The sequence below is a fragment of the Podarcis filfolensis genome (assembly GCF_964270895.1).
Source record: "Podarcis filfolensis genome assembly, chromosome: 17".
NCBI classification, from domain to species: Eukaryota; Metazoa; Chordata; class Lepidosauria; order Squamata; family Lacertidae; genus Podarcis; species Podarcis filfolensis.
The window spans coordinates 35,982,317-36,005,486 of record NC_139621.1 but is presented as its reverse complement, the minus strand read 5'-3'; the positions used below and the strand labels follow the sequence as shown (position 1 = coordinate 36,005,486).

Genomic DNA, 23,170 nt, shown 5'->3' with positions numbered 1-23,170 from the left:
AAAGGGAAGGCTGGAAGCCACACGGGTTAAGTTCAATGGAGAGTTCATATATATATATACACATGTGACTAGGAACACCCAAAGTAGAATTGTGCTCTTAGACTGGTCATTCTGAGTCACGATGCACTTCCGAAGCATCAGCTCTGCAGATGGGGCAAGTACGATTTGCCTGGGGAATAAAAACAGGCATTAATGCATTGCACATCATCTCACACAAAAGACTGTTAAAGAAAATGTACTGAGTTGCAAAAATAAAATAAAATAGAATAAAAATCACTACATTGAACCATACATCCCTAGCAAGATAATTAAGAGGAAAGAGAATCGCATCAAAACTCAGATTTCAGTGAAATCAACTGACTTTAGCTTTATCTTATTCTCATGTAAATACATGTCCAAAGAGATCAAGCATCTGACTTCCAATAATTTAAAATGGCTGGCTAATTTATTATGATTATTATTAATTACTTGTACCCGGCCCATCTGCCTGGGTTGCCCCAGCCACTCTGGGGCTTAAACCGCTCTGTCCAGTGCCACAGTGTTTGCTACCAGTGTCCCCATCTGCAGAGGCATCACAAACGCTGAACAAAGCGCTTCTCCTCTAGCCACCATGGAGAGACCAGAATGCTCCAAAAACAGGAAGTGACGAACGCAAGACTCCTGCTGGATAAGGCTGAAGTCCCATCTAGTGCAGCGCCCCGTTCTCACAGTGGCCAATCAGATGTCATGGGAATCCCACAACCAGGAACTGAGCGCAACAGCACTCTCCTCAGCTGTGATTCCCAGCTACTAATATTCAGACAGATACTGCCTCCAACAGTGGAGGCAGAACATAGGCAACATGGCTAGCATGTGTGAATTAGTAAGGGCCTGATGAAGGCAGTCAGAACTTTCATCAGCCGCTCACGTCTCCTTCACATGATTAACGTGCAGACTTGCAAGTGGGAACTCTAATAGAATGCTTCTCAGCTAAGTCAGTTCGTGCTCAGCTGCCTGCCACACACAGAGATCTATAATCCACACATACACACACATTTTCAAACTTTAAAACCAAGAAAACTGTACTGGGTTCTCTTTCAAATAGCACCAAAGGGTTCAGATAAGGTGCCCCGGGACAGGGGAGTTACTATTTATTGCTAAACACACTTCAAGTTCTACCAGTAATCTATGAGCCTCTTGTGCATACACTCCTCTAGCTTCCGAAATTAAGAGAATTGAACGCTGCTGTCGCATTAAATACTACAGTGGAACTGTGATGCTCTCGTTGTTTAATGATGTGGTCTTCGAAGCTACAAACATGAGTCTGACTAAACTGCGGGAGGCAGTGGAAGACAGAAGTGCCTGGCGTGCTCTGGTCCATGGGGTCACGAAGAGTCGGACACGACTAAACGACTAAACAACAACAAAGATCATCTGGTGGTGACTTTAGCAGGTGAGATTCTAGTTTGCGTGTTCTCCCTGACATGGTTAAGTGGATTTTTTTTATTTTTTAAGTATGCAAAAACCATGCACCATAATGACTACAACTCCCACAACCTTTTCTGAAGTTCACAGGTATGTACTTTCATCTCTGAACTCTTCAGAAATGGTGGTTTGGATCCTACATTTCATGAGCAAAGTTCTGCTCATGGAGCAGGGCTTCATTCTTGTTGCTCCTGCCCCAGCCCCCCCGGAAGAAAACATGGTTCTGAGTGTTGAGAGACCTTCAAGCACATCATGTAACATGGTTTGAGGGGCTGCAACCGGAAGGGGGAATCAGCAACAACAAAAAATCAGGCCCCTTCCTCCCTTGCACAAGTGCCTTCCTTCTTGCACAGGGCACGTTGAATTTAAGACAGCATATAACGTTGTCATGAACACCATTCGAAAACCGCTAGTCATTATAATTACAGTTCTCTGCTACTTGGAGCTCTTCTCTGTGCTATGCAGAAGGAAATGGCGGCACCTAGTGGTTGTAGTTAAGAGTGCAGAAAATCCTCAAATTTGCCACAACCTTATGATTTATGGACAATCAAGGCAAACTCAAAGTTAATAGACCTCACTGTACAAATAGTCATATATTCTGCAGTCTTGATGTTTTAGGATTTACCACTGCAGTGACACAATGGAAATTCAGTACATTTTCTGAAAGTCATAATTAATTTCCTACTTCAATTATACTTCCATATTTTGCATCATGTGTACACTGTCTGTCATCATACTGCTTTTGCTGCTTCTGGTTCCTTCTCAACCTTAAAACAAATTAGGTTATATTTCACATTCAATGTCATTCTTGAAAAGACACATTTTGGACAAAAAAAAGCTTCATCTTAAATAAATATAAGTCACATGATGGACAGTTAACAAGTTGTTGTTTTTTAATGGTGGTATACCAACAGATATTGTGGCAAAAGTGATGGCATGCAGTACAAATCTAGACTACTGCACTTCATTTCTAAAACTATGTATTACTATTATTTTTTATTATTATTACCTTAAGCCATTTATCGACACACTTGGCATGGAACTCATGGTTACACGGTAAAACTCTAAGTAGTTGCCTTGATTCAAAGTCACACATGCACACTACACACCTAGAAGAGAAAATTGCAGAATACCTTATTTAGAAAGAGCAACAACAGTTTGGTTTTATTTATCTGAAAATGTAGGCATTTCCTTGCTTTTTAAAATAAAGACTTCTTAAATATAAAGTACATTTCACTGAGGCTTAACTGCTGATATAGAGGTGCTGGGTTTGACACTGATATTTATATAAAGGTAAAGGTAAAGGTACCCCTGCCCGTATGGGCCAGTCTTGCCAGACTCTAGGGTTGTGCGCTCATCTCACTCTAGAGGCCGGGAGCCAACGCTGTCCGCAGACACTTCCGGGTCACGTGGCCAGCGTGACAAGCTGCATCTGGCGAGCCAGCGCAGCACACGGAACGCCGTTTACCTTCCCACTGGTAAGCGGTCCCTATTTATCTACAGTGGTGCCTCGCAAGACGAAATTAATTCGTTCCGCGAGTCTTCTCGTCTTGCGATGTTTTTCGTCTTGCGAAGCACGGTCCGTCGCAACCGCACCTCTTCAAGCGGCTTTAAGAAAAAAGGGAACAAACTCGCAAGACGTTTTCGTCTTGCGAAGCAAGCCCATAGGGAAAATCATCTTGCGAAGCAACACAAAAACCGAAAAACCCTTTCGTCTTGCGCGTTTTTCGTCTTGCGAGGCATTCGTCTTGCGAGGTACCACTGTACTTGCACCCGGAGATGCTTTCGAACTGCTAGGTTGGCAGGCGCTGGGACCAAACGACAGGAGCGCACCCCGCCGCGGGGATTCGAACCGCCGACCATGCAATCGGCAAGTCCTAGGTGCTGAGGTTTTACCCACAGCGCCACCCGCGTCCGTGTGTGTGTGTGTGTGTGTGTTTTATTTATAAATATGTAATAGAATATAACATACAATTTGTTATGTCCTATATTCCTTGTCCAATGCATCATAGCTATTTAACTGACTGCACAGTGCAAGATTAGGAAAACAAATAACTATCAATCCAGAGCAAAATATTTTATCTATTAACAGCACATATCTATATAGTGCTCTGTGTTCAAAGCACCACACATGTATTATGACAGTAATCCTTACCAACCACCCTGTAATGAAAGTGAAGAGCCAAGGATGGAAGAAAAAGGTGTCAGCTGAGGCTACCTAATGATTCTACACCTGGGGTGAAAATTTGTACCATGGACTCCCCAGCTCACAACTCATACTTTGAGCACCAGCACCAACTATATCTGCAAGAGTTTTCTTTGCTTCTCCCAGGAGTGCCATTTGCAAACTACTTGAGATTGCACTGTAGAAATTAAAACAAATGTGTTTTGCAGAGAAAGCTGGCAGACAATCCTATCTGGCAGCCGAAAGAGTCTGACTTCAGGACTGGAGGGTGGAGGGAACCTGTGGCTACTAAGGAAAATGCTGTTTCTAGGCCAATATCCGTTTCTAATATTATTTTAGAAATGAGCAACTTAAAAGCTGCTGTTGTAAAGCCTGAAGAGGGCTTAGGGCTCATTGTTGTGTAGCAAATGCCAACTCCCCAATTCAATTTTCACATTAATGCAAACACTTGGTAGTTACTTTTCACATCCAAAATCTAGCAGGACTACTGGGAGATTGTTTAGAAGATATTCCTACCCCCCTCAAAAAACCCTATTTTTATTTCTTCTTAAGGAAGCTTCATGTCTCAGTGAGAATTGTATGACCTTTTTTATTATTATTAAAATGGCAGATTTCTGTATTAAATACTTTGCAAGAAACGTCATAACAGGAATTGTAAAAGGCTCAGTTTCATGTGAATAGTGACCGCAATTCATACAAGTTTCTTGTTTCTGTGTGTCAATTATGGCATTTCATTTTTCTCTTCAAAAAGCAACATTCCATCATGCCCCAATGCAATCTGATTTTATAACTTTCCTATTATAAAAGCAGATAGCTACGTGGCATGTGGAGCTGGGAGCTTTTTTTGGAAAAATAAGGAGCACTGATTTCATGTTAAGATAAGGTGTGCAGCTTCTGCACACCATCCCTGCCATTCCTATGTGACTCCAGTAATATTAGATGGAGGCGCAAACTCCTCATTAGCTGTGCAGCTCACTGGACTGTGAGCAATATTCATCTAAATCAAAGTATTTAAAAATGGGGAAATCTGTATTTAATATTCTAACCCAACTGTTAAGGCTCACCAATAAATGGAAGTTTTTTTTAAAAAAAAAAATAATAATCCCTTACTCTACCAGTTAAATAACTTTGAAGCTGGGAAGTACTATTAAAAAGGAAGACAAGTGAATGCATTTATTAGTTATGTTACAGTTATTTGCTGTGCTGGATTTCAGTCAACCAGGGTCAAACAACTTCATACCAAGGCCTCGGAGAGGAGCAAAAGAACTTACAGAGTCTGTTCTGACTGATGGTTATTTGGGTTGAATCTGTAAGATGGAAGTTGTTCAATATCTGCTTTCGTCAGTCCTCTCGGTTTGGCCTCTCCCAGTCTTTCGGCCAAGTTCAGCAGTGCCTAGGAAAGAAAGACGCCCTTTTCAGGTCACCTTTTAAAAACTCACCCACTTTACTCAAGCACTCTTCATAACACATTATCATCGGGGACGAGAAGCAAAACCAGTAGTGAAAAACTGGGGAATCTTGCAAACTTGCATCATAAGGCAACTGCTCTTGGTTTAACGTTTGAATTGCCCAATCTCGAGGCCCAACATGCAGCACTGTGTAGCACTCTCATGGAAGGAAGAAAATCCTAGAAATTGTTCAGCGTAAGTATATGTCCTCACAAAACATAGATTTGGTAGCAGCTACTGCATTTTTTTTTTGTGTCGTTCCAGCAAAATGCAATTTGCTAGTTTAATAAGCAACGTATTTAGGAACCAATTTAAGGAATGTACTCAAAGCCTCGTGATTTGCATAAATGTGGAATCTGCAACCAACCTCATAGTTTTCCACCTCGCCGTCTTCTACATCCAGCTCAAAACTGAAGGCTGGGCCAACTGCAGGCGGCACTGGAAGCATTGATCTGCAGAAAAAAAGGAAGTGAGCATCAAGATGTACTACTTGTGCACATACACATACAGAGAAAGAGCTGCTAATTTTGGGTCTCTCCCTAGAGGCTTTCAAAACTGGTCAAGAATTTAAATTCTAATTTGGTTCCAATTCAGTACTAGGTCATGCTATTTACTAATCTGTATAAAGCTGGCTCTCCTACCATTTTACACATTGGATTACACATGCCCACGCTTCCAGAGAGGCAAGCTGGACAGGTGTTCTTAAAAATGTATTTTAACTTAGCTTATTATTCATTTTGGTATTTGATTTATGCTTTGCCCTTTAAATGGGTTCCAGGTTGGCTTAGAAAAGGTTAAAATTACAATAATCTAAGTGCCTCTGCCTAGTGTCAAAATCACATCACAACAAGGGCTTAGCAAGCCTCCCTGTGGAGAACATCGCCAGTCAAGGTGCCACCACCATCAAGACCCTTTCCCCTGTGGGTACCTGGTACACCTCAGAAGGTACAGGCAGGCTTTAAGTAATTGTGAATTGGGCAGCAGAAGGAAAAACATTTCTCCGTCACAAGTTCACTTACAGAAGCACTGAAGCTACTCTAAAACATATAACACCACCTGCTTATACAGTGGCCTGATTCACACAGAATGCCAAGCCATGGTTTGTTTAGTCAAAGTCCAGTTTGGCTAACCCGGAAAACTAACCATGTTTTGTTTTCTGGAAACAAAGCATGATGTGAAGTCATGGTTTATTGTTGGCGTACAAACCATGGTGTTTTTCAACCATGGTTTGGCCTTGGGTCTGGACTTAAAAGCCTTGTTTAAACATGGTTTGGCCCACAATAATTTATCTGAGAGGGAAAGTCCACATCCTTCATATGAAGATTGTACCACAACCAAGGCTTGGTTTACTTGTACCCTCTCAGTCCTCTGGCACACCAGAGGGTTTGGCTGAGAGGCAGGGACTGCTCTCATTTGTGGCAGGGTACAGAGGAGGGAAACAGAGCTAGCAACTTCTCCAAGTCTCAGAAAGAAGATTCCACCTAAACATTAGGAAGAACTTCCTGACAGTAAGAGCTGTTTGACAGTGGAATTTGCTGCCAAGGAGTGTGGTGGAGTCTCCTTCTTTGGAGGTCTTTAAGCAGAGGCTTGACAACCATATGTCAGGAGTGCTCTGATGGTGTTTCCTGCTTGGCAGGGGGTTGGACTCGATGGCCCTTGTGGTCTCTTCCAACTCTATGATTCTATGATTCATTTCAATGAATGTGAGCAGCATGAAAACACAGTGCTGCTCTTGTAAGGCCACAGTTCATCATAATGGGGATGGGTAGGAGAACTTCTCATAGGATTGCACTCTTTACTTGAAGCACTTAGGATCATGTTACAGCATCCACACTAATTACAAATAAGAGGGTGCCCTTTTGGGGGGAGAACTCTAGGCTGCTGTTTTCAGAAAACAGTGTTATCCATCCTAAAGCCAGGCTACCAAGGACAGCTACAAAGACAAAGAGACTTACAGCACATATGGCAATAGGCTGGGATGGTAAGGAGGTGGCGGTATTGGCTGTTGAGATCGATATCTGCTGCGTCCTGTGAGTCTTCGAGGCATGAAAGGCGGGTAAGGCTAATGCAAACAGGGGGGAAATTTCAGCAGTCCATCAGCCCACGGTGGCACTGGAAAAGTCATACTTTTACATTTAAGAAGTGTTTTCACCACGGTGAATCTTCCCTTGACAAAACAATTCCATTTCTGGCTTATTGAAAATTTGATGAAAAACTCTTGTACAGACTGGTCCTAATTCTAGAGTTGGATTCAGACCTGCTGATCTATGAAAAGAAGGGTTCTTTCCACTTGTGGAATACAAACCAAGTCAAATTTAGTAGAGAATCCTCTTCTGCAAATTGGGCACTCCTGGGGGTGGGGGGCTAGTTCTGCTGGTTTCCACAGCGCCCCAATGCTTCCTCCCACGCTGTATTGGAGGTTCCCCCCCAACCCCCTGGAGCTGATTTTTTTTTTGGGGGGGGGACAGAGGTAGCTGCTTTGAAGATAGGAAATCGGCATGGATCTCCTTCCCTTCCTTCCACCCACGAGAGCCTTTCGCTACCCAACCAAGGCTCATATATTTTCTGTTTACAACAGTTGCACATGTTGAGGTTAATGTAAATAAATAAGTAAATGTGCATGTTCAAAGGGGGCGAGGAAACAATTCAGAACATGCTAGTAGAATCATAATGTGAAATAAATGCGTAGTGAAAATCACAGCAAAATGCTGAAAGCCATCACTTACTATTCCAAAGGACACCTCTTGGTGCAAAGGGTCATGCGTTAAGAACTGTAGTGGGGCTGAGGGAGGCAATGTTGGTGGGTGGGCTGAAGGCGGATAGGTGAAACCACCTACAGGAAGATGGTCTCCAAGCAACTCTACTTCGTTCTCTATCCTTTGAAGAGGCTACGGGAGAAAAAAAAACCCATGAACAACTGTGAAACATAATTTACCACAGTTATTTGCCAAAAATTGTTCTTTGTCAAACTTTATCTAGTCAATACTACACAGTAAAAGTATATTCATACTGCACTGAAGGATGACTTTTATTCAGTTGGTGTGTTTTCACTGTGTATTTTGCCAGAAATTCACATTTCTCATGCTTAATAACTCCGTTCTGAGTATTTATCAAACTGTAATTAGATATCTGCTGCCTATTTCAGTACAAATGTTATGATCTTGTGCCACTTTTTCCTGCTACCACATAACTGAGAACATTCACTTGTTCTTGTTCCAGGATCTGTATCTAGAAGTGATGACACTCAGGTTGCTTAGAATGCAAAATGACCTTTTTCATCCTTAGCTTGAGGCTTTCAGAGCGGGTGTTTTTTTTGAGTGTGTGCTAGCCTCCACTTTTAAACCTGGGGGCTGAGAAGGCCACATCTTGTTGCGCATTCAGTCCACTCAAGAGTTGCCTATCAGGTTACTTATCATCAGATTTCTAATGTTACAGGGTGACCCACCAATTACATGCACATGCAATGCCCCTTCCCTGGGAAAGCAGGGGGTCAGGCAATCCCATTTTGTGAAACCCTGTCCTACATCAACTCTCCTTGCAGTTTCTCAAGCAAATTAGTTGTACTTTTCTATTTCTGGATGATAGGAAAAACTAAAATGATAAGGAACAGGCACTCGCTCTGCTGAAGGACAGAGAGGACTATATCATCATTCATTCCATTCTACATAGCCCACTTTTCCTTCAGAGAGAAATTATCAGCATCTGTCTCACAATTATAGAATCCCCTACAGATCTGCTTTGAGTTTCAGTTCGAATACCTTTTTGGAAGCACCAGGAGATCACGTTTTTCCACAAGTGAGATGAAAAAGCCCATCTGAACCTCTCAAATACTATGTGTGCCATATAACAATGGTTAATAGTATGGGATGTAAAGAAATTTAACACACACCATGGACTGCAAATATGAAATGCCAACTTTCAAAAAAAGCTCTCAATCTCTAGATGCTCTTAAGGCTCAAAAAGGAACACGGCCATTCAAAATAGTAAGAGCTCCATCTTTTTTCTCTGTAGTTCAGTTTCTCTGAAACTAGCGCTGGAAAACACTCAGATTCCATTTTGCTTCTGCTTTTCTGGCAGACTGGAAATTAAAGCAGCTACGGCTTTCAGCTTGTAGATCAGATTTTGCAGTTCACAGATTTCTATACTAGAAGCTTTGCTCTCATTTGCAAAAGTCTTCATGAGTTTTGGCTGACTCCTTTTCCAGGCAGCCAACCAACGCATCCCACCTTAAATTCACTGTTCCAGAACCAACTACTAGAGGAAGTAAGGTTTTTTTTTGGGTTGTTTTTTTTAAAGAGATACCTACCGACCGTGACTGTTGTGTCTGAAAGGGAACGAACTGGCCTGGAGGTGGCAGGTGTGGAGCATGATGTGGGGAGAGGTGTGGAGGATGCAAAAGAAACGGATCGCTAGAAATGAGAGGTGGGAATGCCGCATATGGAACTGGTAAGTGTTGAACAGAACATGCCTGAAGCATCTGAAAAAGAAAAGAAACATTCACAAACGTTATGCAACACATAGTATTTGATTCCTCATTACATTCTTAAGAATAAAGCACAATTTATAGCGAACAGAGTTCCCATGGAAAAGATGGACCCTTTCCACACCTAGCAGAAACAAATAAATTATGCAAAGTAAGACAGAAGTTGTTGAAATCTGAACACAGAGGATGAGGCTCCATCTCTCTTTGGACCATAAATCTGGATTACTTTGGTTCAGATTTTTTTTAATGCATAGAAAGGGATTATGTTTTAGAATCCAGGATTTTTTCAAGAGTTTCAGTGTGCTAGTTATATTACAGAGCACAGAGGGTTAACACTCATCCAACCCCTCCACCCCACAAAATTCTACTAATAAAATAATTAAAAGTTTGTGGAGTATACATAAAAGCTTGATGAAGTATTCTTATATGAAGGCTAAAATCGTCTTTACACTTAACCAGAAGTCAAACCACCCTAAGTAATACGAGATTTTCAAGTAAATATAGAGAAAATTCAGCTCTAAGTAAATTCATTTGGTCTTCTGCAACCTCCAAAGTCATTTGAAGCATTTGCTTTCGAAATTAAGATTAAGATGATACTTACTGGGGGAGGCACACTGCAGACAGGGAGATGCTGTCCACTGAAAACCACGGAACACCCAGGGACCTGCTGTGTGTTGCAAGCTGGTATGTGCTGACCTGTGCAAAGTGGAATCCCATGTGGTGCCACCGTGGTCACCGTGTATGAAACAGGGACTGTGCCCTGGTGGATCTGCAATGAAAAACGCAAAGAGCTTTCAGCAGATCTGCTTAGTTACCAACCTCAGAAGGATGCTCAACTTTTCCCTTTTCTTCTTTCACAGCACAAAGACTATTAGTAAATATTTCAAAACGCAACAAAGACAGGATTTAGAAACAAAATATATGAAAACATTCGAGATGACCCAGTTCCAGTTTTCCACAAATGCACTGTAACCAGGTTAGGACACTGTTCACAAATACTGTCAACTGGCTACCTATAGTGAAATTGTGCAAGTCACCATTGTGCAAGTCACCACTGACCTTCTAAAAATTGAATCAAGTCAATTGAGAATGGCAAGAGTTACCATCTTTTGCCTCCCCCCCCACAGTACCCTTCTTTCTGTAAAGCAGGGATGCCCAATTATTGTTCTCCATGCCACTCTGAATTCATGCAATCACATGACTGCATTTGTCTTGCAGACAATGGGAACAGAATAGTGTGAAATGTCAGAGACAACTACCTTCAATGTGAAGATGATGTGTGGCCTTTAGCCAAACAGGGATTTAAAAAGAGATTAGACAAATTCATGAAGGCTATGGTTTTCAATGACTGTAAGTCATGATAGCTGTGTAGTAGCTTCAGTATTGAGGATGTATACTTCTAGGTACCAATTGTTAGGGAACATGAGGGGGGGAGTGTGTTACTGGGTTATGTCCTGCTTATGGTCTTCCCACGGGCATCTGGTTGGCCACTGTGAGAATGCTGGATTAGATGGGCCTTTGGCCTGATCAAGCAGGGCTTTTATTACAGCAACAGCCCCCATGTCTCTGCAGCAGCTGTGATTAGACTGTCTGCATTGAGAGCCACTGAACAGAAAACCATTATCCAGCCTCAGAGGCAGTACACCCAAAACAGTGAGGTGAGGGGTGTCATCTTTATAAATTAGAAAATAAAAAACATTTTTGGTGCACAAGTGAAGTGTAACCTCCAATTTTAAATCACAAAGTGTAACCTATCTACCAGGAGTTAGGAATACACTGCTCCATCCTTTCAAATACCTGTTCATGAATGTCAACCATCACTGCATTTTGCTGTGGTGGATGAGCAGCTGGGTGCAACATACGGGGAGATACATTCGGAGGGTGGAAGGCTCGGGGTTCTTCTATTGCTTGTTGTTGTCCGTAGGGGAGATGGTAGTTCTCATCTTGACTAATGGAATTATGTCGAGATAATCGATCTCTTCTTGCTCTCTGGCGTCTAACGGGAGGGCTGCAAATAATCAAATTGGACAAAGATTTTTTTTACACACCTTTCCATTCTAGATTAAAGGAAGAATCTTGTGGCCCCTTAAAGACGTACAAATTTATTATGGCATAAGCTTTATTGGACTACAGTCTATTCCATCAACTGCATGAAGTGTTAATCTGAGTCGCTAGTACATACACACATGACTGTATGCAGGGGAAAGGATTATAATCAGAGGTCAGAAGGATATGAAATGCAGAAATAAGTAATAATGGCTTTAATTAACAGTGGCTATTCACACAAACAGTAGCTGATGACACAGAAGTCCTGGCATTAGCAAGCCAATTAATACATGTAGTGTTAATCCCCCTGAAGCTCCTTTGTTCAAGGATGGACTATGAACTTCAAACTTGTACTTTTCTTTCTGTATTCCAAAATTTATGTAAATCAGATGGATCTGTAAACACTTAACATCATTTTCCTTATCAAGTAAACAGAATACCAGAAGGGAAACAGCAGCTGCTTAAAAAAACTTGGCAGCTATAAGAAAATATGGATTACAGTCATCTGTAGTTTCCAACCAAATAGAAATACCAAAGCTATCACCTAGCCCCTTTCTCCCTGAAATTCAGAGTTAACAGTAATGAAGGTCAAGCGGAACTTATCACATGAGTTGGAAGTTATGTAACTAACCCTCCCTGTGATGACAGCTGCCAAGTGACAAACTTTTCTGTGACCATCATGTAAATGTGGTGGTTTTTCTTCCACACTGCAATCTTAATGCATATTCTTGCAGAACTTGGTAGTAGGTAAGGGGAATTTATTGGCAAGCAAGAAGTGTTCCAAAGCTCTGGGTTCATTCACGTGACTTTTAAAAGTCTTCTTTTTGAGACTTCCTCTCACTGTTTTCTTCCTCTCCTCATAGCTCCCCAATTCCAGCTGCAGTGAGCTTTCCTTCTCCAATATTAAGACGGACTACCTAAGGACCATCTTCTCTTCAGAGGAGAAATCTAGCTTTCAAAAAAGTATTATTCTTTCCTGTTTTATTATATGGCTTTAATTGATGCTTATTTTCATGTAAGCCATTTTGTGAGATTCATCCTAAAACCACCATATAAATATATCATAAACCACAGTGATAGTCAGTTATTGGTCAGCCCAAGACTGGCTTTCACATCAAAGACACAACAGTTGCATGAAACCTCACCAATGCTGTAGGACATGACATGAGCTCAGCGAAGGATAGATTTCATGTAATCTTTTAAGCCCATTACAGTGCAAGGAAAAGTCAGCCTGGGGCAATCTAAAACTGCTTCTACCACAGGATCATTCTTAAAATGGTGGGCTTTGATCATGGAGATGCGGGTTCAATTCCTTGATCATCTTTGAATTCACGGAATGACCTTGGCCCAGTTGCTATTTCTCAGCCTAAACCTACATCAAAGGGTTGTGGCAATAAATGAATAATTCATATGTATGCTATACTGAGCTCCTTGGAAAAAGGATGAGACACAAACATGAAGGGAGGGAATCTACACAGGTGAAAAAACTCCTGGTCAAACCCATTACTGGAAGCCCTACAAAGAATATCCATTTTCATCAGTCTTTATAGCAAATGCTGTAAAGATGTCCTCAGTTTTGTCTCCAGTCATTAAGCAAAATAATAAATAATAATAATAATGCATTTTAAGAAAAAATTAGGAGACAATCATTTGTATGCTCCTGGAAACAGTACAATTTTAGCTCCATGAAGTTCACGACTCACACCACAACAAAATAAGTTAATACTACTAAGAGCAGCCGGACATGGTATATTCCTTTGGAGTTTTGTTCAGGTTTATTTTGCAGTTGGCATCTCTGTCAAGCTTCTTAGGTGATTTGGTGCAATTGTTAAGCCTAACGCTCCTCATTTCTATTGTGAAGACAAGGGATGGGTGGGAAACACAATGCATTCCTTGATATAACTAGATATAACTAAACACGGGCAGTCAAAAATCAAAAAGAAGAAGCTTCTATTTACTAAGTAGTAGGCATCAGTTCTCACAATACCAGTACAATAAGGCGATAAGACTCGCTTGTCCGCAATACAAAACACTACATTCTTGGTGAAGTTCTCATGACTTCCAGGACACTATCACCCACAAACATGTACACCTGGAGAGTAGACACACCACTACCTCCTTAAATAACTATTTAATTAACTCTAATAGTAATAAAACTTGATAGCTCAGAAAACAGCTGTTCAATTAAGAGCTTGATATGTAAGCAGCTCCAATGCTCAGTCAGGAAGGCTGACTTAACAGCCATTGTCCATCTATTATACTTGCCTCCTTCTGTTGCGTGCAGGTGTGTTGCATCGTTCCCCTGAGAAGTGATGTTGGCTTGGTCGAGCGGAAGGAGGCTGCCTATTTGATGTCATCTCCCATGGTCGCATTGGCGGTGATGGGGCTGGTGATGCTGCTGTGTAGTCAAAGACTGAATGAGAAAGGCGCTGTCTCTTGGGACTTGGACTATCTTCACTCTGCGGGGCAAGGAGTAACAAAATAAATAAATCAAACAGTAATGGGTAACTTAGAACGCCATTTATTAGAACAACCGTTTCCGAAAAAAAATAAAAATTAACTAGGCATTACACATTTCCAAAGAACAAATCGGAGATTAAATGTCTAGATGTTTCACAACTTCGGAAATATTGTAGTTTATTGCTCATATTCTCTCTAAACTTTTTCTCGTATGTCTGGGGGAAATGAAGAGAACAGAGTACAAACTGAGAACTGTTATAAGGGAATAAGGGTTATGGTATACCCATTTTGAAATATGCTTGCTTAAGCACAACTTTCATGTCAATAGGCTCTAGGTTTGTGAATTCTTAAAGGAGCTACAGACAGATGGAGTTGCAGCTCAACAAATGCACTCACCACCCACTAGGTATGTGATTTACACTGCAGCCAAATTTTGGTCTGCTGAGCTAGCTTTGATAGCTTTTTTACAGTTACCTTTCCAATACATATAGTATTTACAGCATCTAAGATGTATATATTTAGTTTTCATTTATCTGAAAGATATTATGTTTCAGGTCAGTGCAGCTTAAAAGACAAATACAGTACACAAATTATGGAAACAGAACACTACCCACCTTTAGGTTAATATACAGTTATGTACCTGTAAATGATGACTATGTGTGACTATGTGGGATGCCATTAATACAGCCCTTATTCATATTCAACTAGGCCCCCGAATCCGAAAGACCACCCCTCCCCTACAGACCCTCTTGGTTGCTGAGATTAGAAGAGGCAGCCCTCGGTAGTTCCTCCTCCTCCGTCAGAGGCTTGGGGGCTGGCAGCCTAGGAGAGGGCATTCTCTGTGGTGGCCAACAAGCTGTGGAACTCACTCCCCACAGAGGTCCATCTGGCTCCTTCATTACACAGCTTTTGCAGACAGCTGAAGACACACCTCTTTAACCCTGGCTTTTGAAACTTGGGGTGTATATTTTTAGGACCCACCTTATTTTGATGATTGTAACTTGTTATAAACTGTTTTTAATATTGTGTTTTGATGCTGTCACCCACCCTAGGACCTTAGAGTAAAGGCTGGGCAACAAACAAACAAACAAATAAATAAATACTAGTGGGGCCGAGACCCACAAATGGGTTGCATCCTGACCTGCGGATAGTTACAGTAACAGTTCCCCTATCTATCTATCTATCTATCTATCTATCTATCTATCTATCTATCGTTGGGAAAAGGCAATTGAAAGGGGTGGGCAAGGCCCATGCTGCAAATTTGATAAGCTGGGTGACTACTGACTTGTCTACTTTATCAAAGCATGAGAAAATGCTCAAGTTTCATATATGCTATTGCAAACACTCCTCTACTGGGACAGCTCAGATACCACTTCAAGTTCCTGGTTGCCCAAGAATTTCCAGCTCTGTGGTTCATACTGTCTAGGTGTCAAAACTGAGCTGTTCACAAATTAACGGAAAGCTACAATTAAATAAACTTTGGCTTTCTGGGAACAAGTATCCTGGTGCACACTTCTCAAATCAATGCCAACCCCTCTGTTGTGCCAGAAGGAAAGAAAGCAGAGTGCTGGCATCCTGTTACGTGCAAATCAGCACTTGGGTCCACAACTTTCCCCCTCGTTTTTCACATACTGGCTTTGTGAGACCACCCTCAAAGTGATGAGAAGACTGCAAAAATGGTAATGGGGACTAACAAGCAACAGGAGATTTTGACACAAGAGTGGAGAGATGTTTGGTGAAGGCAGAAGGGCTAAGAAACACACAGATTGCCCAAGACTCGTGTCATCTTGATCACAAAGTTGTCTCTCTCACTCTCCAGGCTGGAGCTCCCCTCTTGGGTCACCCAACTGCCTGATAGTGCAGCAGATACTATAAAAGTCAAACAATCCAGTCCTACTTATGCCCTTGGTTGTGCTTCCCTACTCCCTACAAGGACACAAACAATGCCTTACTTCTATGGCTGCAGCCCCCTATTAAATATTTTCAATACTGTCAAGCCAAAAAGAAATTAGCCTTTAGAGTGCAATATTTTCAACCAGAACTGCACACCCTATCCACCCGCCTCCCTCAAGTCATTTCCGAACACTGGTGTGAACACAATGCTTACTCAAACTAATATTGAGTTAGTAATGGCACAGTAAGTGCTCTAGGTCAACAACTTTCTCCATGAAGACTTAATATACACGAATAATTGCATCACCAGAAAAGACGTTGCAGCAAAAATGCACTCTTGCTTCCCTTGTGCTGCACCCTACCCCTTGATGAAATCCATCTTATTTGTGAATATTTTGATTCTATAGATTTTAGAGACTTTATAATAATTAAGAAAGAAATGCTTGCTTTATTAACAGAAAAATATGGCAATTATGCAATGCTTTGTGGCATAAATGCTACACCACACACACTGTCTTCTAACTTCAGCTTCTCCCAGCTACCCATTGAAGCATCTATCCCTATATATACTGACTTCTAAAAATGTGGCCCACCTCTATCATTGTATGAAAAACAGCCAGCATATGCCAAAATATTATAAAAAGCGTGTGTGTGCATGCATGACACATACAAGGAGGAGAAAAAAGTAGCAGGAAGACAGGAGATAAAGCAACTCTTTCTTCAGCCACCAAATTGTCATGTTTTCATTCTGTGCCAGGTATTACCTCCTTACTACTGGTACTGGAAAAACCTTAAACATAATTCCTTCTATTTCTTTTTCTCTAGTACGTTACCTAAGAAGGTGCACCAAATATTAAACTAGAAATTCTGCGTATTTAGGAACTGGGATTACTCAAAATACCACCATAAAACTCAGAAAAGCTGTCTCCTTTACACTAGAAATCAGAACTCCTTAGAAGCCAAATTAGATCTGATCAAGAAATTACTGATTGCAAGAATAAAGATCAATACAAGTTATAATTTTATGCAGATTGTGCTTTATTAACCTACATGTTCAATTTATTGCAAAAGGTTTTTAAAATCTCCTTATATCTCTGGAATCCATATAAATAGCAGCATATATGAAATGATACCTCTACAGATTTGTGCAGGTTCAGGACATCCATTTTTGCACCCCATAGGCCCAAACAGAATATTTTGCAATTTAGACCACACCACATATGAAAGTAGCACATCTAAATAATTTGCAGGCTTTACAACTTTTTTGTATGTTTCCAAAGCAGCAATTTTATCATCAATTATTTGTTAAAATAAGAACAATTAATATTTCAGACATATAAACACAAAATCTAAAAACAGCAGGATTAGGTATAAAATCAACATAAAAGCACCCCATAGTGGTGTTTCAGAATATAAACATGTACCTAAAGAGAGCTTGATGGAGCACTTGGGGAAAAGACTTTCATAGCGCAGTCACCAATTCAAAGGTTGTCTCTCTTTCACCTGCCAACCTAACCTTCACTAGGTATGGAACAGACAGCAGGGCCTCTGAAGCTCAGTCTGGGTAGGTTCATGTGTGTGCAGTTGGTCCTTTTTACACTGTTTCTAGGCCTTTGGGGACTTTAAAAGGGTAGCATAAGTAATTTAAAATTAATTTTGGAAACATAGTGGCAACCAATGTAACTGATGCAGAATTTTTATAACATACATCAAACCTCCTTGCCCCTACTAGCAACTGGTGATTGTATGTTGGAACCAATCGGTTTCCAGAATACCTTTAAAAAGGCAGCCCCATGTAGCCCAAACATTTCATCATTAAATACTTTTAAATCAGTAACATAAACAAGCAATTGTTCCATATCTAATCCCACCCCCCAATTGGTCTAATTCAGATTTCCTATGTGGGAGGAAACCATAAAACAGAACCACCTTGGTTATATGCTGCGATTTAGTGGGCCACAAGGACATTTTTCCAACTTTATCATCAACAGCAATCCTTAGAGCCAGAATACTTGTGACAATATATGCAGCTGCAGCATTTGTTTAAGAATTATTTTTGGTCCAGATGCTCGTGCTGTCTTAGATCCTCCTTACGTGGCAATCCTATTTGAAATATTACAGTAAGGCATCTTGTGTAGTGTCCTTGTATGACTTCAAAATGTCTCAAATAAGGTAATTCTTCAAAGGTACATGGACTATATGTTCAAAAGATTTTGGATTATACTTCTACGTTGTTTTTGGAACTCGATTTAGCTGCAAACCAGTACTTATAGCAACCTTGTTCAGGAAATAGTAAATCACTAGAAAATTGATTTTTCTTAGCAATTTAAATAATTTTATTTATTTATTTATAAATCAAACTTTAAAGAAACTGTCAACTTTAGATATCAGATTAAGGCTGCCACAAAACACATTAGGCACCAGTCAGTTTCTTCCCTAAAGTGATTTCATCTTAGAAATACAGGAGATATGGCACTAGAAAAGCTCACATATTATGGTATTGATCATTGGTTAGATCTTTCTGGCAAGATGTCTTAAGCTTCAGCAACAGAATGGTATGATCACTCTAATTTACACATTCAATTTTATGTTTTCCTCTGGCTGGGGCTTGTCTAAATGCAATTAAAGTTGGCCACCTAGGAGTTCTTTCATAGCTTAAAGGTTATGTGTTACTCAACCAGTCTCCAGATATATATCATTCTGGCATATCTAACGTATTTTACTTGTTTATGAAAAAGTTGTGATTGGGAAGCGTGAGAAAATAAAAACATTTGAGGAGATACAGTTTTTGTTTTCAAATGCAAGAACAGTGCAATAAAACATCCCTCCAATAATTTACTGTAGTCCGTTAATCTGTACAGCTCAAATTGACTGAAAAATGTAATACTGCATCCAACACAGTACCTGCGTAACAGTTCCTCCTCTCCATCTCCTTGTGTGCCCTCCAAAAAACAACATCCCTGCTCTGGAGGGTTGGGGAACCCCCAGAACAGATTTGACGGTATGTGCAAGGCCACACAAAGAAAAGAGAGATGTTCTTACACCCACAGGACTTCACTTAATACAGCCTTTTATTCTGTTATAATATTGGATAAATACAATAGGAGTCAAACTCTTCAAATAGCTAGTTTCCAGGTCTTCAGATGTATATAGGTCAGGCAGTTATCAGGATATATGTGAACTGCACAGATCTGACATGGGTGCCAGGTTGTTTTGAATTAAGTTTTTCACAGATGAAGATACCCCAAACAATTAGTGGTGGTTCAAAAAAGAATGAACAAAAATATTTGTTGGAGGTGGTTATACATCCCCAAGTACAGAAAAAAAATGTTTTAGTTAAAATCCCAACATGTTCTTAATTACATGGGGTTGTATCCAACAATTGTGTGAATGGAAGACTCCTCACAGAACCAATCTTTCTCTCCCCTCCTTCTTTGAGGACTCCTCTGAACAGAATGGGCTCCATCATGAAGTGGGGTGGTGGTGGTGGATTGGCTAAATTTGCACAGGTATGTCTTGCATGAGGCTCCAGACAGAGGGGGATGGAATGGGAAGACCGCAGAGGGGACGGTGAACCACTGGATACAACAAATGCTTTTTTATAGGTTCAGCAGTTCATAAGCTTTTAAAGAGAGTTCTGGATATCTAAAGTTATTAAGCCTCTCAAATAACCTCTCTTCCTCACAAATATATTTTTATGTACACATATTTAGTGTACACGTTTATTTCTACTCATTTAGAATTTCTTTCCAGGTGCAAGGACTTGCATGTAAGCATTTTAAACAACAAAACAATGCATATAGAACAGAAAAGCAACCGTTTATCTCACCATGGCCCACAATATACTTCAAAGAGTGACCTAGTGTATAGGTAAAAGGTAAAGTATATATAAGTGTACAGACTTAGTGTATATATGCAACACATTGCAATAGTCTAAACTTGAAGTTACCAGAGTGTAGACAACAGAAGTTAGGCTGTCCCTGTCCAGATGAGGGTTCATCTGGACCACGAGACAAACTTATGGAAGGCATTCCACATCACTGAAAGCACTTCAGTCTCAAGTGACAGTAATTGATCCAAAAGTACCTCCAAGCTAGGTACCTGCTCCTCCTTCAGAGAGAACGCAATGTCATCCAGATTATGCCACACCCCACCTATCCAGTCTTGGGAACCACACACTAACAGTGCCTCAGTTGTGTCTGGATTAAGCTTCAGATTATTGGCTCTCATCCTGCCCTTTACTGAGGCAAGGTATCAACCTAGCACATCCACTGCCACACCTGCACATGCAAAAGAAAAGGGAAAGCTGTGTGTCATCAGCACATTGCTGACTATGCACTCCCAAAAGTCCAGATGATCCTCGCTCAGCAGTTTCACGTAGATGTTGAACAGCCCAGGAGTAAAATCAAACACTGCAGAACCCCACACTGAAGGCTCCATGGGGCCAAAAAATATTCCCCAAGCACCACTTTTGGAGAATGACCATCAAAGCAGAAATGGAACAACAAAGAGTGGTGCAGCGCACTCCTAATTTGGACAACCACTCCAGAAGAATGCCATGCTCAAAAGTATTGAAAGCAACTGAGATATCAAGGAGAATTAACAGGGCCATAGTCCCCCGCCTCTCTCCCAAAGGTAATTTTGAAATATTTTTTTAACCATACGATGTAAGAGAAACTGCACAACTCACATTGACACCATTCTTGAAAGAATGGCAAACACTCCTGTTTACCAAAATGTAAACCCCCAGATCTGCCCTACAAGTACTATCTACACTAATCATGCACAACTATGGAAACAAGTGGACTAATTTTACACAAGTATGCAATGTGTCTTCAGGAAAACTGCTAAGTATGCAATTAAAGAAATTGTATAGCTTTTCAATAATCCATGTAGACACTGTCATACAATTCCTTACACTGCTGTCACACCAACCTTTCTTTTCATTCTTCACTGAACACTTTTTCCTCTCCCTTCCAATGTTTTCTCTGTCCACTCCACCTATTTCAGAAGAACAACATATAAATGCTTTTTGTACCTGGACTAAAACTGCTACTAAAAAGGTAGAACAAGTTAACAAATGTGAAGGGTGCATTAATCCCAAATTCTTCACAAAAAACATCTCACCACACTTAATTCTTTACATGTTTATTCCCAAAGCACTTGAAAATACCAGCAACAACTTTGGGGAGGTGGAGTAAAGAATGGAGGATATAACAGTAATTAGAATAAACTCATTTATATAAAAGGATATCCCTACAGCACTAACAAAATCTCTTGTGACACAATACTAGGAAAAATGTTTTGCAGCTATATTATAAGCATCATTCAGCACTAGCAAATACTGATTCTAATGATTTACTACACTACCCCATATGTGGCCACTGTGGCTTAGTTTGCCATGCTCCTTTGTACAAACTCTTTTAGTAACACGATTATCTATATTTGGTCAATTTATAGGAAATCTGTTCCAAAAAAAGAAAGAAAGATGACTGGGTTAACTTCTAAGCAATTCACTTCTCCCTCAGAAGTCACCTACAACTAAAAGGTAAGCACAACAGTGCAGTTTTCCTTGCCTCCTCCCCCCCTGCTTGAGCAGATGACAAGTTCCATAGGGCAAGGAAGGGGGTGTGCTAATTAAATTGCCCTATAAAACACTCTGCTCATTTACATTTTAAATAATATATAAATTAAAACAAAGGCAAATGGATAGGGTGTTTCATTTAAAAATCAATATGCCCTCTGCAAACACATAACAATGCACAATAGAGGGTTGTTGAGAGATGGGTAGGAGACACAAGGGGCAAGACTCGTTTTCCACTCGGGAAAGTGGTGGTGGGGATAAAAGCAAGCACCCCCCCTCCCCACAGCCATTTGGGGCCACTGCTTTCAGTGGGTCCTGACGCCCTTTATTCATAGTGCAATTTTGGATCCAGCGCGTCCCATTTTTGCTGTTCCTTCCTTTTGCTAATTTACCTATGGGTAAACGTGTCAGCCGCCCACCCGTGCATCAGGCGGGAAAGCCCCTCAGAGGTTAGCAGCGTCTTGCAGACAGCTCCCCTCAGCCGGGATTGTTTCGGAAAAGAGCGTATCATCCCTTCCCGGATCAGCCTGTAAGCCAGGAAGGGCAAAGCCTGATGGAATGGAGCCGAACTGGGGGCGGGAGGGGACAGAGATAAACCGATCCCAGATTTCTCGCTCTCCCCACGCAGGCAGAGGTGTATACCTGAGCGGAGCCAGCAGGAAACTCCTCCGGTCTGGAGGCGGCGGCGGCGGCCACCGCTGGCAGCAGCAGCAGCAGCAGCAGGCCCGGGCTCCCCTCCACACCAGCACCACCTCCTCCTCCTCCTCCGCCCCCTGCAATGGCTTCCGGGATAATCAGCGGGACTCCATCCGCCCATCACAAGCAGGGAGGACCCGGCCGCCGCGGCGCCGCCGCCGCCAGCACTCCCGGAGCCGTCCCCTCCTCCCGCCGCCGCCGCCGCCACCTCCGCCGCCGCGCTCCATGATGCTCCAGCCCCGCCCCCTCCCTCTGGAGCCCCTCCACCTACCATTCGGCCAGCAGGGATACAGTGACGTCACCTGAATTGACTTCCCGGCTTACCAATCGCGGTTGCCAAGCTGCCCAGCCCGCCCGCGAGCCCTCGGGCTCCGCCTCCTTTTTTCCCTCTCCCTCCCCCCCCCCGCGTCTTCCTTTGTTTTAGCTCAGTTACGCGGAGACCACCGCACAGGGTAGGTCTGCTTTACGTCAACGCGATGACGCAGGCGGCGGCGACACGCACGCGCTGTATGTAGAAAAAACAACAACACATAACAAGTTGGGGTTTTTTGCGGCGCCTGCGCACGTGGTTACAGAACAGCCCTTCCTGGATCGGAGATTTCCTTTAAGGGAGGCGGAGCCGAGGCCGCTTTTTAGTTTCAATTTGTAGCTGCCGCCTCCTCGCACCAGTTCCCTGCTAGGCCCACCTTCTGCCTGGGCTGCGAGTACAGCAGTTCTCCTTCTTCCAGATGGAGCCCCCAGGTCGACAGCAGTATGCTGTTGTTGTTTAGTCGTTTAGTCCTGTCCGACTCTTCGTGACCCCCTGGACCAGAGCACGCCAGGCACTCCTGTCTTCCACTGCCTTCCGCAGTTTGGTCAAACTCATGCTGGTAGCTTTGAGAACACTGTCCAACCATCTCGTCCTCTGTCAT

The 23,170-nt window shown here is 41.8% G+C and overlaps 1 protein-coding gene across 7 annotated transcripts in view; it reads right to left on the bottom strand.

The window, feature by feature from the left end:
• Positions 1-26: 26 nt before the first annotated feature.
• Positions 27-23,170, bottom strand: part of RNF38 (ring finger protein 38) — an 81,183-nt gene continuing 58,039 nt past the window's right edge. Inside the window, exons 1-12 of one of the 7 annotated variants that reach the window (XM_083593362.1) lie at positions 22,531-22,631; positions 20,915-20,980; positions 13,892-14,085; positions 11,378-11,588; positions 10,182-10,349; positions 9,404-9,574; positions 7,824-7,985; positions 7,053-7,159; positions 5,465-5,549; positions 4,921-5,042; positions 2,474-2,573; positions 27-169 (exon numbers count right to left, since the gene is read on the bottom strand). In XM_083593362.1, coding sequence (XP_083449488.1) covers positions 107-169; positions 2,474-2,573; positions 4,921-5,042; positions 5,465-5,549; positions 7,053-7,159; positions 7,824-7,985; positions 9,404-9,574; positions 10,182-10,349; positions 11,378-11,588; positions 13,892-14,085; positions 20,915-20,926 — 1,395 coding nt within the window. In that variant the 5' untranslated portion in view covers positions 20,927-20,980; positions 22,531-22,631 and the 3' untranslated portion in view covers positions 27-106. Of the gene's footprint in view, positions 170-2,149; positions 2,232-2,473; positions 2,574-4,920; positions 5,043-5,464; positions 5,550-7,052; positions 7,160-7,823; positions 7,986-9,403; positions 9,575-10,181; positions 10,350-11,377; positions 11,589-13,891; positions 14,086-20,914; positions 20,981-22,205; positions 22,488-22,530; positions 22,644-23,170 lie in introns of those variants that run through there. The other 6 variants (XM_083593363.1, XM_083593361.1, XM_083593364.1 and 3 more) reach the window with 6 other exon arrangements.